General features: G+C 40.2%; 2 protein-coding genes across 2 annotated transcripts; one reads left to right on the forward strand and one right to left on the reverse strand.

The window, feature by feature from the left end:
• Positions 1-8140: 8140 nt before the first annotated feature.
• LOC116261348 (fructose-bisphosphate aldolase 1, chloroplastic-like) lies at positions 8141-11223 on the forward strand. Its single transcript, XM_031640066.2, has 6 exons — positions 8141-8423; positions 8924-9193; positions 9337-9446; positions 10032-10122; positions 10257-10526; positions 10766-11223. Exons 1-6 carry the CDS (start codon positions 8250-8252, stop codon positions 11042-11044), a joined length of 1194 nt encoding a protein of 397 aa, XP_031495926.1. The 5' UTR covers positions 8141-8249; the 3' UTR covers positions 11045-11223.
• Positions 11224-12282: 1059 nt separating this feature from the next.
• On the reverse strand, positions 12283-13632 carry LOC116261275 (glyoxylase I 4-like). The gene is made up of 4 exons (XM_031639960.1): positions 13420-13632; positions 13240-13348; positions 12617-12825; positions 12283-12480 (listed from the first exon to the last, which is right to left on the reverse strand). Exons 1-4 carry the CDS (start codon positions 13587-13589, stop codon positions 12477-12479), a joined length of 492 nt encoding a protein of 163 aa, XP_031495820.1. The 5' UTR covers positions 13590-13632; the 3' UTR covers positions 12283-12476.
• Positions 13633-16100: the final 2468 nt, after the last annotated feature.

Raw genomic sequence — 16100 nt, forward strand, 5'->3', positions numbered from 1 at the left:
AGAAAAATGGAAGAGCTGCTAAGATGATTTTATTATGTACTAGAGGGTGTTCTTGACTAGTTTTGGGCTATCTTAATGTAACACCAATCATCTATGCTGTTTTTTCCTCTGATCTTAATCATTTGCTGCCCACTACATATTTTGGAAAATATGCAATTATGACAAGTCATTATCATTTAAATGAAAAGCTAAAATGCATTTATGTTATGTCCACCTAACAGGAAGCAAGGGCTTTCATTTTCTTTAGTTTTGGAGGATGGATAGCCATAAACTTCTTAGCAGAACAGGTTCTGGATGTGGTAAAAGAACTCTGGACCATGCATATGACACCTTGTAATAAATGTAAGAGGGTGTTTGGTGACACCAACACATTCATAGAACGCTGTGTTGCAAAGGACGCAGCTTTTCTGTTATGAAACGCGCTCTAAAGAGTTCCAATTGATGAAGTCTGGCTTAATTAGGACAGATTTGATAGGGATCTCTAGAGAATGAATCCAATTAATAACTGGATAATCCAATTAATTAGGTCTTGGGACAAGTAAATTGAAAGATGCTTCTGTGCTCAAGAAACATACCCTGAGTTATTATTTGTAGTGAATGAATAATAATGAATGTTGAGAGGGAGATGCAGAGTGACCTTTCTTTAATCAAATATTTCTGGAGAGGGAAAAAAGACAAGAAGAGAAGAAAAAGCAAGCATGAGTTAGTGGTGCATTACGTAAGAAAGCCAAGCGTAATTTGTATTTGTTCAATTTATTGTTAGTCTCCTGAATAGGTGGAGAATTGGACAGAAGAACCATCTCTGCCGACAGTCACGAACGCTATGAGCTAATATCTACGTAATACATGCTTAACTTCTTAATTAACAAATAACCAAGGTGAGCCTTACGACCACCGTGTCATGCATGAGAAAGCTCGGTCAACAATTTGGCGGCACTAGGGTTCGATCCAGGGTCTAGACAGAGGCAGAGCCAAGGGGGCTGGTAGCGGCCACGGCGCCGCCCACCCCACCCCCTTCCCAATTTTTTGTTCACAAAATTACATGTAATTAAACTGTCCTATACCACTTATGCATACCCATTTCGATCGGTAGGACACACAAGCCAAACATCGTTATTGATGGATGGTTAAAAATTAAAAATGCAGCTGCATAAATCCCTACCCCTCTCATTTTTTCTCCTTTAATTTTTCTTTTTTTTAGATCGAAAATCAATTCAAAAAACATTAAAGTGGTGCCTACTTATAATCCAAATTTAGCCCCCAGGTAATTAAATTTTTTGCTTTTCTTTGATGCTGTCCACGGGGAAAGTAGACTCCTTTATGACTCTGTGCAATATCTCACGTATGACTCCTCATCAATATTCCTCTGATCTTCTTCGTTCTTCCCCCTTTTCTCTTTCTCTCTTTCTTAAGAAAGGGATCGATCCCTCTAGAAGCGTCTACTGTCCATCAAGTTCAGTTGCTGTTAGGCCAGAAGCAGCTTCTACCCTTAAGAGACAGATCGTCCTGCGTAACTCTATATATTCTTACGTGTATATACGGCTGCAGCATCATAATACATCATCACCTGCCCACACATATAAATAGTAGTTACAATATATATATATATATATATATATATATATATATTATACGTAATCCGTCATACCATCTTTTTGTCTGAACCGACTCAATCCACTAACTAGATTATGTCATCTGCGCACATTGCAGGATCTTAATTTTCTCTTTCACTGGTTTGGAATTTTCACGAACCGACAATGTGAACGTGATCTATAGTTATCATTTAAAGGTTGAAGGACAGAGCGATATATATTATCTTATACAAAAGCAGACTAGCAAGGAGCGGTTGAAGTGGATCTCTAGGTTTTTTGTCACTGCAACAAATTAATACACCGATGCAACTAAAGGACACTGGAAAATCTCGAACCAACGTCATTTGCTTTGTTCACGATCAGATATTATAGATTATTTGTTCTTCACAGTCCTTTTTATGGTACATCAATTCTCAATCATGTTATTTGAAGTTACTTGCACACATTTTTGAAACGTGAAAAAATCACTAGCTCCCAGTCTAAATGTCAGAACTAGCAAGAATTGTTGAATATATGTTAATTTTTAGCGTCCTGTTGGAATACGTACATCTTTGAAGATGAAAATGTGAAGCCCATCTCACATGTAATCAGTATTCGCAGGTCAGTCTTACACATTTTCCCAAGTCTGTACATGCAAATACAATTCTGATAATTAGATTCTTCAAGCAGACAACAACGTAACCCTTAATTTTCTTCATGATCGTTGGTTGATTTAACTGTGTACAAAGACTATGACTGGGGCGCGAAAATAAATGCTTGCTACCCAACTACCACTTCATATAATTGTCTAGCGCAGCTGGTTATATACGCGTTGCCGTGTATGAATTTTTCATACGCCATTTTAATAATGACAAAAAGTAGACATGGCTAATACCAAAAAAAAAAATTGTAAGAATAAAAAAAGAAACCGTAAAAAAAAAGATTTTGAAATTCGATAAAGGTACGTTCGTTGGAAAAGACCAGATATGAACCATACCACCAATATGCATATTTACTTAATTTTGAGATTCAATAAAGGTAGGCTCATTGGAAAAGACCAAGTTTTGCATGTCGTTCTATGCTGGATATAAACCATACTACCGATATGCATATTTACTTTATTGTACATCCAATATACGTCAAAATCAGCTTGAATCTGCAGACATGGTAGAATAAAAATTGGCTGATTTACAAAAGCCCTTGAATCGGGTATGCATCGAATCGGAAAGGAGACAATTCAATGTGAATCGGCCGATTCAGCTCGATTTTAATAACAATGTTAAACGATGATATGGGTCGAACCATAGACACCAATTCCCCTAACCCCGAGGTCCAAGGCTGAGCAAGTCGTGATAACAACCCTAATAACAGAATAATCCCTGTGGTTTAACTGTTTTCCTCTGCATCAGAAATAAAATATATACTTGCGTAACTTTAATCAAGCCGGTAGTTAAGCCCCCGATCACGTAGTAGCATGCACGGATTCAGGACGCATCACATGCGGCCTCCTTTTTCAGTTTGTAGGTCTTCATTAATTTTCTACTGTGTATAGAAAAGAAAAGGCAGAGAGAGGGTAGATATGATTCACGGGTCATAACCAAACGAATGGAAGAGACAATCACCTTCACTTAGTTCAACACGTTGAGTCATGCTGAGCCAAAAAAATTGTGACTAACAAAGTATATATATCGTCAGGGATAGAATCCGAACACCTTTATATTAAATTAAGCCAAGTAGCTATATAACTTTAAGGAATTGTGATGCTTGGAGTCCCCGCGAATTAAAGAAATTGATTCGTATGGATAATTAGCAAACCGACATGGGAAAAATGTTTTGTGGGCATCTTGAATAGGGTTAGAAACCAGGATAAAACATTTATAGTGCTAATTTTGAAAATCTTGCTCACATAATTTAAAACCATCGTTCTTTATAAAGGAACAGAATGATTAAGACGTAATGATCAGAGCTATAAGGTAGATGGTAGGAAAAGAGTTAAAAATGAAGTATACATAAATATTCAGATGGAGCATCTACAGAGCCGATTAATGCTCCATAAGGCCGCATGATCAGTTCATGACTTTGGTTTAAGGGCTTCCGTGCTGCCACACACAGTTAAATGTGCATATGACCATGGATGGTGCCTTTTTGGCATCAAGCAATCACGACATATCATCAAGAGTTTTTTACTATTATTTTAAGCAAGGACGGAGAAATTTTTCATCAAAGGGCGAATTAAAGTTTTTAAATTTTAACACAAGCAAAATATCATGTTTCAAAATTTCTATATAAGACAAGTAAATTTTTTTAAATTTTCATATAAGCTTTTAAAAAATAATTTTTTGAGATAGGGATATGGGAAAATAATAACATCCAATTAAAAAATTGAGCAAGGACTTAACGAATCAAACTAGAATGGCAAATTAATACTATTTTTTAATCCATTAACTCTTTCCGAGTGAGCGAGAGGTATTAATCCCACCGCCCGAAAAAGGTCCGAAAGCCCCCCCATTCCCCCTGCCTCCAGGGTCCTAAGCTGCGTCGGTGTCAGCGATAGCAACGGTGCACCCTTCAACTTAAATGTTGTGTCCTACCACCTTAAGACATAGGAACATAGTACCCACGGGAATCGAACTAGAGACCTGCCTTTATACAGACCCTTAACTCGACCAGCTACACTATACCCCTTGAGGCGATTCATTAACCCCGTGACCAATATTGCCTTTTCTTCTCCGCCTAACCCAATCCGCAGGCTTGCTATCAATTAACAAGCAATCCATCGTGCCATAAGTTTGCACAGAATGATAGCTTGTGCATTAAACAACATAATTTCTATTTGGTTTGACTTTTTGGTTCAAGATCCAAAATCAGTATAAAAGAAATGGACAATGTGGTGGTTCCATAATCTATGGGCGTCTCTTATTCATGTGATTTAAAATTTCTAAGGGGCTGTTTGGAAGACAGCCCTCAAAACCTGGTTAAAAGGAAACCAGGTTTTTTAGATATCTGGTTTTCTAAACCAGGTTTTAGGACCTGATTTCCTGTTTGGATGACACGAGGGAAACTAAATTTTTACTTTGTAAACATGGTTTTTGTTTGGATTCTAATATGGTATAGGCTTTTCTTCATTCACATCCATATCCGTCCGGTACATCAGATATGGTAAAGGGTACATCGAATTTGAATCCGTTGCATTGACATGCCAAAGCGTATGCCATGTCTCAGCAAAGAACTGGTGAGCATTCTCAGCGCCATCCTAATTGGATCTAGCTATGATCCAAATCCAGTACATAAGAAGCAAAGCCCACAGATGTGAATTCAGGATGCAAAACTGGATTCTTTAAGCAACAGGTGCAAACTTAAGAATGAAGAGACCACCAGCTTACAATTCTCTCTCCTTTTGTAAAACTGAATCCCATTAACTTCCATCTGTTTGAAGATCGCAAGCATCGCACATGGCCGAAAAGCAACCTGGAAATTTAAAAGAGATGAGATTTGACCAAAATTTCAACCTAACAATATTAGTTGTGTTATTTGAGAAATGCTTGCATAGCGTCGTATTTATTAAATCTGATTTCAGATCTAAACCAGCCACTGATCTGGGAGCAGTGGCATCCTTGCCTAGAAACTTGATGAACAACTAGCTGACTGAAGTAGATATATTTATCTGGATTTCTGCCATGTAAAGGATCCATCTAACTACTGTACATATAAGATGTCATAACTTCTTGCTGTGTTGTTGCCTGCAGTTGGTCTATTCACTCCCTTGCAGTTGGTAAGTGATATATGTACTCTCTCTCTCTCTCTAAAACTTCCACAAAAATTGACAAATGTACTTAGAATCGATCTAACTCATGTTATAGCGCATATATATGACCTCGACATGTCTTCCTCATGAAACTCGCAAAATTTTAATTTAATTGCCCAAAGGATTGAAGCAATCCCCTCATCTCCTATCCCCAAATCCTTTTAGGTTAGGATCTGCTCATTCTAAAACTCATGTGTGCGTGTGCGTGTGTGTTGTGTATAACTCATATGTGTTTGTATACTAATATGAGTTAAAAAAACATAGCAGATCCTAACTTAAATGAGAGAGAGGACGAGGGAGTCATAACAATAGACAAATGACTCCACATTTTTCTGTTTTTCATAGAAGTAGCCTGTCAGACGTAATCTACGTAATTGATTTTACGTAATTCAACACTCCGTTTTTGCAAGCACAAGGTACAAATATATTTTTATAAGACTTTAATATCGACATATGTCATGTATGTTATAACATTGTTACATGAAAGGTATATGTACGTTCTGAAAGCAAGACCGATAGTTACATGGAGGCGTGTCTCGTGAGCAGTCATCCATCGTTATCATGCCCACCACCCGTTTGCTATATGTACGTTCTGAAAGCAAGACCGATAGGGAACAACCAGGCCATGAAGCTCCGGACTGTGGCATACAACGGGTATGGATTCGGGTTGGACCTAGCTTCTCTTAATTCGACTCAGCTAGATGTTATGAAAGTGGATTCCGGACTTCCAGTTCAAAATTTATCTCCGACCTATGGTTTGGAATCGAATCCAAATCTGACTAGAATAAAATTTGCCGTTCATGTGCAATTAATGACGTTGGATCTTTATCAAAATTTTGAATCCGACTAGTAACGGGATCATGTTTTGTTTATCAGTCCGGCTAAACTCTTTCTAAACCGGATCTTTGATCGGACGAATTCGATTCCATTCGTATACATAATTTTGCTTATCTACCGACGAACTGTCCGTGTTTAGGGCGGTGGGTCCAAGTTGGACAGGCACCCACCATCCCGTGTAAGTGTAGGATAAGGTATGATTGGTCAGTCGCCGATATTCTCCGTTAGTCCAGCCTAGATTTGGTCAGGCCTGGAGCTTATCATCTTGATAATGGACGTAGCAGCTCTCGCTGAAGCTCATTTATGGTCAGCTCATGCATTCATGAAGAACATATTAAGGTAAATATCCAACAGTTTTATTCATACACATGCCCATGCGGTACGAATTACTAAGAACTGGGTTGAGTTGTACAGGAACATAAGCTTTTTATATTTTAGTATGTTTGATTTCAAATAGTTCATTTTTCTGTTTTAAATGGTTTATTTTTTTTGCTTATCGAATGTAGTATAGCTGGTGAGTTGTGAAAATTTGGTCATCAGTTTGATTTTCATAAGTGGTAGTCATTTGTACTGCAAACGGTTGATGCATGACATTTTCTGCTCTTCACTCGAGACCAAAAGCAACTCTTAACCATGATATTAGGCATGATATTAAGCAGGATAAGAAAAAAAGGGGAAGGTTCAGCCTTTTACTACATTTCCTTTCCATGGAAACACAACTATCTCCGTGATACTACATTTTCCTCTCATGGAAACACAACTGGCTAAATTTTCTTTTCCTTTGCTTTGAGCCAGTAAGTTCTATTCATCTAGTCAAAGCGTTATTTACATCACGGGTTGATAATTTCAAACCTTGCGGTATGGCAAACACCTTATGTGTCAGCCTTAAAATCATCCAAAGGGATGCAGAGATCATTTAGAAAGTAAAATGTATAAAGAATCAAAATGTGAATAAAAAAAAACTCGCAATGTATTTTTCTTGAAAACCTTGTACATCATGAGTAATGAGTAAGGTAAGAAAAAAAATAGTTTCAACTTGCTTACGTGAGGTTGGTCGAAGCCACTTATAAGATTATACTGCCCACTACCCAATACAAGGAATTTCATTGCATACACTTGAAACTGGATTGAAGGGTCTTTTGTCACAGGTGAACACTCAAGCCTAAACTAAAACTCAACACAAACCAAAGACTCAACATAAACAAAAAAAGTATGTAACAAAGCAAAGGACTACCCAAACTCTAAACACAAGGAAACAATTTAAGCGATTGGATTCATTGAAGTCCTTAAATCTAGAAACTAAAGAGTTCCAAAACTACAGCGATGCGTTTCCGTGGGATCACGGTTTCACTTTGTTTTTCACCGTTCAAAGAGAATTACGCCATGCGAACGAGCATATTCTACCAATATGCTAGCTACATTTGCAGAAGCAGAGAATTCTTAAACGAGAAAAGAACGAAGATAGGTTTTTCGTGACTCATAAGAACGATTACCATCATCATCATCAGAAGAAGAAAACTGTCACAGGCCACAGAAGAAAAATCAATCAAAAGCGCCTGGCCTTTTTCTTGACACTCACCAATCACCATCGGGTGAGCGAACTCCACAGGATTAATTCTTCCATCTACAGCCTCATGGTTCCTTCAATCAATCCCTGATCAGTGGCTGATAAAACAAGTTGCAGTGGGCCTCACACCACGCTACAGAAACGAAACAATGGCCGTCGGTTTTCTCTGCTCACCCGGTTAATTTTTGTCAGTCCCCTTATTTTATACGGCTCTGGGGAGGGCTTTAATTGCGATCTTGTTTCTATCCCATGCAAGAAGACACGTCTCGTTATCACACACGTGTCAGCAGGAGATTGATGGGATGATATGAACCTCAAAATCGCCACCCATGGAGTTTCGAGCAGTCCCTGGAAAGTGTATATCAAGAATGGAGAGCGAAGGAGGAGCAGGAGCAGCGGGTGAGGCAGCCATTGTAGCTGTTTGAGCTAAGAAGAAGGCCGGAGACAGAGAGCGGAGTAACCGGAGGAAATGGCGAGCGCATCTCTCCTCAAGTCGTCCCCCGTGCTGGACAAGTCAGAGTTCTTGAAGGGGCAGTCCCTGCTGCGCTCCTCCACCGCCAGTTTCAGGGCGAACACCGCCTCCCCTTCCACGCTTGTCGTCCGCGCCGCTTCTTCCTACGCTGATGAGCTCATCAAGACCGCGGTACCATTTCGCCTCTCTCTCCCTCTCCCTCTCCTTTCCACACCATGCAATCGGTTAACTTTGGCCTTTGCATCGAGAAGTTAGTACTAAAAATGTGTCGCTTGCCTTTCCAACATAATAAGACTCTCTTTAGATTCTAAACAGGATTTGCTACAATATGCAGTATATTAATGATATCAATAAGAATAATTAACAATAGAAACTTCGATTGTAACATTAATAGTGGTATTTGTGATTATTAATTGTTTCAACAGTGATAGCTCTGTGCTGCACTCCTGTAATAGATAGCTGACTCTTCGTCATCTGATTACATCTGAACAACCGAACAACGTCCAAGATGTGCTTCAGTTATGAATTAAATCTTGTATTTCCGTAACCAGTCGACGAAGATTAAGTATTGAAAGCTCAATAGCCAAAACGGTGTATTATTTGTTTAAGGGAAATAGATTTTAGAGGTGACTGATGTTAAAAGGATAGTGCTGATTAATGGTGCGTTGCAGAAAACCGTAGCGTCGCCTGGGCGCGGGATACTGGCCATGGACGAGTCGAACGCGACGTGCGGGAAGAGGCTGGCCTCCATCGGGCTGGAGAACACGGAGGCCAACCGCCAGGCCTACCGCACTCTGCTCGTCTCCGCCCCTGGCCTCGGCCAGTACATCTCTGGAGCCATCCTCTTCGAGGAGACGCTTTACCAGTCCACCACCGAGGGCCAGAAGATGGTCGACGTTCTCGTCTCCCAGAACATCGTCCCCGGCATCAAAGTCGACAAGGTATTATCTCAATCTATGAACCAAGTGATCTTCTGCTACCTTATCCTGTGATGATGGTGATGTCGATGACATGGTGACCAGCACCATGTATAGTACTATGACGTATGTCGGCCATTCTTACGTGGTATGGTTTTACCATACAGGGTTTGGTGCCTCTTGCTGGCTCAAACGATGAATCATGGTGCCAAGGTCTTGATGGTCTGGCCTCTCGTTCTGCCGCATACTATCAGCAGGGTGCTCGCTTTGCCAAATGGTAACTATCTTGTCCATTTCATGCGTTAGATTGTTCTTCTTGTTTGTGCCCAATCATCCGTCTGCAACCACAGTCTGCGTCAAACATGGCAAGCCTTCTACTCTTGGCATATATTGATTGCTAGGATCCCGCACTTGTTTTGATAAAGAGAACTTCAGGTCCCACTGATCAATTCGTTGCTGGTGGACCACAAAAGTAGGAGGGTAGGTTGACATCATCATGAGTCACTCTCATCGCTATCTACATCTGATGAGGATGAGCTAAAGAAAGAACATCCGAGTAGAATTTGCCTTTTAGTATCAATAATGGCATTGATCTTCCTGACTTCAAGTAGGAGTTTTGAATTCAATGTATGAAAGTTTGACTGTGCTATGGGTTGGACAGCAAGCTTCAGCATGTTCAAGTTTATGCCTACAGAATATAAAATACGTAAGAGCAACTCAATGTATAAAAAGAAATTGAAGGTCTCTTCGGTGATTTTTCATTTTCTACTGTCACTGGGTCTGCTAACACCACTTGTTTGGACTTTCTTATTCCCTAGAAAGCAACTTACTGTTAATGAGACTAACTACAATTCCGAAACAGGCGTACTGTTGTGAGCATTCCAAATGGACCATCTGCCCTGGCTGTTAAGGAGGCTGCTTGGGGCCTTGCTCGTTATGCTGCAATCTCCCAAGTGAGTGCAATTCAAAAATCACAATTCACACGGCAGAAGCTTTTTCTCAGATTCACTAGTCTTAGAAGCTTCAAGCGACAACCTTTCGAACTGCTGTTTTTCTAACTCGTGGTTTTTTTTTAATTTACAAACAGGACAATGGTTTGGTTCCCATTGTTGAGCCAGAGATTCTGTTGGATGGTGACCATGGCATTGACAGGACCTTTGAAGTGGCCAAGAAGGTTTGGGCAGAGGTCTTCTTCTATTTGGCTGAGAACAATGTCATGTTTGAGGGTATCCTCTTGAAGCCTAGCATGGTCACCCCTGGTGCAGAGTGCAAGGACAAGGCGACCCCTGAGCAAGTTGCTGCTTACACCCTGAAACTCCTCCACAACCGCATCCCCCCTGCTGTTCCAGGCATTATGGTATCAATTAACATCTCTCCTCCCTTCTTAATTGCTTCTGTGTTAATTCTAATTTTAAACAGGAAGATACCATCTTCTTTTATAAGGCTGTTTCTTTGGGAAACAATATATACTGAAAATTGACATAGGCAAGGAACCCATAATGCTGAACAGAGTAGGAAATGAATACATGTTTCATACTCTGTTCAAGCTCATGCTCTGAAAAGCTAACATGTGCATCTATGTATTTGAACGTACAGTTCTTGTCTGGGGGACAATCTGAAGTAGAGGCTACCCTCAACCTGAACGCCATGAACCAGGGTCCCAACCCATGGCATGTGTCGTTCTCATATGCAAGAGCCCTCCAGAACACTTGCCTCAAAACATGGGGTGGCAGACCAGAGAATGTTAAGGCAGCACAGGATGCACTTCTCCTGAGGGCCAAGGCCAACTCCCTTGCTCAGCTCGGAAAATACACTGGTGAGGGAGAGTCAGAGGAATCTAAGCAGGGCATGTTTGTCAAGGGCTATGTTTACTGAAGCAAAATTCTATGTTCTTAAGTCTACTGTTCCGTGGAGTAGCTTCTGCTGCTTGCTTTGGTGCATGCAGCGTGTATACAATTGCCCTTTTCTTTGCGTTTCCAGCCTAGTGGGGACTAAATACTCATGTAGTCTGTTTTTTACTATTATTTGCTTAGTCCCTTCATTTTTTTGCTTTACTGCACTCTCTCTCTCTCTCTCTCTCTCTCAAAGAAAAAATGGATGCTACAAGTAGAGGAAACCTTACTCTCATCTGGCGTCTCTATATCTGCCTCTAAAACACCAGATAAGAAATTCCTTTTCTCACACTTGCGTTGCAGGTCTAAACACGCTTTGAAGCAGATATATTGTTTACAGTGTTGGTGAAGAATGAAAATATAAAATACAGTTATCCCATTAAATTTTTTCTATTTGGATTGGCAACCTGGGAATACATGGACAGTTGCCAGATTGTGTTAACAGAAACGTGCACCTAGGTGTTAAATTCTCGACCTTCTTCAACTTAATGGGCTTAGGTTCGGCCCCAGACAAGTGGCAGAGACAGAGTTCTGCCAGCTTCTTGTTCTTAATTCTGAAAATTGATCTCTTGTTTGGGAGTTTCCTCGTATAGGCGACACTTTTGCTAACACAGTAGTCATGTCTAACTTCACCAAGTCAATTCAATAAAATGACGGAAGTAAATTCCTTTTTTTCCTTGAGAATGCAGAAGCCTTCTTTCATCTTGAAAGAACATGCCCACCTTGACCTAGATGTGGCGTGGCTTCGGGTCCCTTGTTTGGTAGTTCTGACTTCTAAGCTAGAGTTCGATTCAAGCTGAGAAATTGCAAGATACAGAAGTAGTGAAATTAAGGGCGTGAATTATGGGGGAAACAGTCGGAGAAAGATATTCTTTCTGAACTGTAAGCTCCTTAAATTATGGGGGAAACGGTCGGAGAAAGATATTCTTTCTGAACCGTAAGCTCCTTACTCACACCCTCTACCATTTCTCCACTCAGGTACCAGCAAAAAGGCAGGGTGAAAGGCCGATGGATAAGCCACATGTTCAACATCCTTTCATAATTTATGTCTCTTCCAACTTCATGGTGGGAAGATGAATTCAAAATTAAAGGAAAAGAAGAGGAACTTAAAAGAGAATATGAATGAAGAACTTTTGGAGAAATTAATATGTCAAACTATTAGAACTATAGAGCGAATACAGAACAAAAGAAGCTTGTTGAGTTGATACAAAGAACAATGGTGGCAAAAGTTTGTAGAGGGAATTTCAAATCTGCAAATGCGGAGACAAATGAACCAAGGCGATGTCTCAACTACACTTACATGATCGTGAACCAGCATGATCTAAAAGGCTATCCTGATCATATCATGGTCAAGTTCCTCATCTTGGTGCCCAATTTAGCTGCTACGAGATGCTTCAGCGACAGCTCCGGGAGACTTACCTGCAGAAGCTACGGTCATTACTAAACTGCATTTTAACATACTCTCTCTCTCTCTCTCTCTCTCTATATATATATATATATATATATATATATCCAACACCTAATAGAGCGTAGAATAATCAAGGGCTACGCTTACCGCTGCTTGTCAGTTGTGGCAGAGAAAGAAGGGCAAGCCGAAAGTGGTAGAACTGGGAGCTTGACGCAGTTACAGATCTCTATGATGTAGCCATCCGGGTCATGAAAGAAGATTTGGTCGATTTTTATTCTTCCGTCCTCTACCGATGCTGTCACGTACTCCATTCTTGCCTCCTCCAACTTCTTCTTCACTAATTCAAAGTCTTCACACTGCAAAAAATAATGACACAGCATACCTTAAGGGCATGACAAGTTTGCACTCACTTTAGCTGATTTATTCTCTGCTTTGATTATCAAATTAAGATCCAAGGTGCAGTATGGCGGGTTTTTTGTCTGCCAAAATCTTTTTTTAACCAAATCTAATAAAATAATACGGATTCCTGCATGTACAAGGATAAATACTATATGATAGACATGGACTTGCTGCATTTTCGATGTAGATCGGATAAAGCTCGAAGATGGTTGATGACAACTGATGTCAGTAATGTCATCACAATCATTGACATGACATGTCTATCTGTGATACACATGCACGCCCCTCACTATGCTAAACATGCACTTCATTATGGAGAGCAATTGCCGAACTATAGGATTAGTAGCTAGATGATACTGCTTCTTAATTACTTGGAATGAGAAGTGATTGCTTTTAGGATTGATAACTCCAGACTTCATAACCATGTCGTTGGCAGAGCTGCACTGCAACAAATGAATTCCTATGCCATAATTGAACAACCTGCAGTAAGGGAAAAAATAAGTACGAAGAACGAAGTAGAGATGGTACTCTGCATCACAGTAAACAACTACCATGCTCCCTCGAAATCGAATGAAGAAGGGCGCTTGATTAGAGCGAAACCCAACACGTCCTGGTAGAATTTGGTGGAATCCTTTACAGATCTGCAGAGAATGGAGACATGATTAAGGGAGACCAGTGGCAAGGTTGAGGCAGCTGGCAACTCTTTCTCTTTGGAGGCCATAACCAAAATCCTGTTGACCTTAGATGTTCTAGATTAGGGATGAGAGAGATGTGTGTGTGTGTAGATTGATGAATGCAGAAAGAAATGAGAGATATCCAAGGTAATTATAAGAATTTCAGAGAAAGAGAGTGAGAGTCTGACCTGTCTCTGCCTTGTTTCCGTCGACAAGTCCGGGTGTAGGACTGCACAAGTAATCCATGATGTTTGCTGGAAATGAGTCACCCATGTTATCTCCAAGAATACTATGACTAGGAAGAACGTGCATCCACAAGGCGCCGCCAAACATTCATGAGGAAGTTTTCCATTTCCCTCAAACAGTAGGCATGCAACAGCTATAGGAGACTAAATTCAAATTATTCAGAAGACGCGTGAAGAAACCAAATTCTTGCTGATCTTGGGAAAATAAAAAGCAAAAAAGAATGTTAGTATCATGACCTTCATGGCAGTCAATGGCTTCCCACGATATACAATGCAGGAATGAATGAAGAAGAAAAAGAGAAAGAAATTGCTTTTCTGATGCCTACTGGATGTCAGTTGAGGCCAAAGAGATATTCTTTATTGCTAGTCGCACATTTTTAAGGGATCGCCATCGACCCAGAACGGATGACAATCAACATGAAAATGGCACCCAATTCTAGTTTTAAAACTTGTAAAGGCAAAACGAACCAGTTTCAATTGGATGCCTGAACCGACACCCATGCACTATATTCGCATTAATCAGCTCGCACGTAGGGCTGAGCCAACTCGGGCTCGACTTGAACTTGGCAACTTCAAGTTTACAAAGATACTCAAAACAATAAAAGAGTAGAGTTCTAGTTTCAGGAACTCGATTTGTTTATACTCAACTCGATTCGCAAAACGTTACTCAATATAATATTGTCAAAACCGGTTCACTGAATCATTGGTTTTAACTTTCAAGGCAAAAACAAATTTTCACAAGTTACACGAGTTAACCCTAAACGAGTTAACTCCTAACGAGTTAAATGGGTTAAACGAGTCAAGTTTGAGTTCGATTTTGTGTAGTTGAGTCGAGCTAGAACTTGTATAAGGAGCTCAACTCGAGTTCGAGCCGAACTCGAGCTCGAGTTTTTTGAGCCGAGTAGAGCTCGAGGTGGCCAAGCTCGGGCTCGACTCGGCTCGTGTGGAACCCTACTCGCTCGTATCCGGATTTGTTAAGTCAGATTTAATTCGTGGTCCACATTCAGATTTGCGGCATTTCTAAAAAATCAGATTTACTTCAGATTTGGATCCAAAATCGAATCTAATAAAGGATTTTGTTTCCATTTCCTCTAAGATCCATATACCTTGGGGCATTCTGCTGATGGGGTTCCAATACATATATTACAGAACTTTTGGATTTGATTAGGTTAGTGTAAGTTGTCCCTTTGTTGACTCAAATGATAATCCAGACCTAATGGAAGAATTTTGAATTTAGACATAATAAACCCAGTATGGAACTCATCAGTTGTACCTTCATTCAGAACTGAGTTTTGGCCAAGACTTCATTGGAACCTCCTGGGTAGAGTTTACCCCTAATTCCCTCTTCCGCATTGGTGGAACGATAGCCTGAACGATATTCTATCTGTTTCTTGGTCTTGAGATGAAGATCCTAAATTGAAGTCTGATCAGCCACATGCATCTTCTCTCATCACATTCCTCAATACTGTGTGGTCTTTCCTGATAAATGATCTGCTAATTAACAAATTGTCTCTCAAAATGGGATTGGTTTTAGCATCACTCCATGGCACAAATTATTTTAAAAAAAAAAACAAAAAACAAGAAAATTTAATTTAAATTAGTGATTTGACAATGAACCACTAGCTAGCTGGATAATGGTTCGGCAGACGTCAGAGCCAGGATATTGGGAATTTGGCTTTTTTTCAGCTGGTGCTTGGTCAAAAAGTTCAACAGCTGGCCATATTTCTATCCGATTGGTGATTAATAGTAGTGACCCTCGCCGCTTCCAACCTGAAAACTGGTACGCAATTCGAGGAAATTCCTCTCTTTCCAGCAGGAATTATATTCACCTGGTATATCGTGGCTTGATTTGGTTTATGTTCACTTCGACTAAATTTCTGCTGTGAAGGGGACAGTTTCATCCAAATTCATCATCTACCCATTTTCACTTGACGGTGATTGTTGATGGTGTCTCTGCTTCGTTCTTCTGGTACTGTCATTAGTCAAGATCGTAAAGTCGTCCGAAATCCAAAGCTCATAACGTTGCTTAAAACAGATCATCTTAGATTTCTTCTCGTCCTCCAAGTACCATCGCCGGTGAAGATGGCAAGCAGGCCGGTCTCAAATTCAACGTTCATTGCATGGCTTAGAACTGATCACCTTATAAAACAGATTCTGCGAGACTATCGTTCTTGAAGTCTGTACAATATAAGGAACGACTGATGGCACGGAGAAGAGCAGTCTTTCTGATCCTAAATGTGGAACAGTAATGAAAATCATAGCAACTGCCCAGAAAGCTTGTATTTGGATGAAAGTTTGGGTTACTCTTCGGAG

The sequence above is a fragment of the Nymphaea colorata genome, chromosome 9 (assembly GCF_008831285.2).
Source record: "Nymphaea colorata isolate Beijing-Zhang1983 chromosome 9, ASM883128v2, whole genome shotgun sequence".
Taxonomy (NCBI): Eukaryota; Viridiplantae; Streptophyta; class Magnoliopsida; order Nymphaeales; family Nymphaeaceae; genus Nymphaea; species Nymphaea colorata.

Excerpts from the sequence above, each read along its gene's own strand:
- LOC116261348 (XM_031640066.2), top strand. The coding sequence starts at position 8,250 with ATGGCGAGCGCATCTCTCCTCAAGTCGTCCCCCGTGCTGGACAAGTCA. Across the intron at positions 8,424-8,923 it reads ATGAGCTCATCAAGACCGCG|AAAACCGTAGCGTCGCCTGG; the intron begins GTACCATTTCGC and ends GGTGCGTTGCAG. Across the intron at positions 10,123-10,256 it reads GTTATGCTGCAATCTCCCAA|GACAATGGTTTGGTTCCCAT; the intron begins GTGAGTGCAATT and ends ATTTACAAACAG.
- LOC116261275 (XM_031639960.1), bottom strand. The coding sequence starts at position 13,589 with ATGGCCTCCAAAGAGAAAGAGTTGCCAGCTGCCTCAACCTTGCCACTG. Across the intron at positions 13,349-13,419 it reads TTCGATTTCGAGGGAGCATG|GTTGTTCAATTATGGCATAG; the intron begins GTAGTTGTTTAC and ends CCCTTACTGCAG. Across the intron at positions 12,826-13,239 it reads GCAATCACTTCTCATTCCAA|TGTGAAGACTTTGAATTAGT; the intron begins GTAATTAAGAAG and ends TATTTTTTGCAG.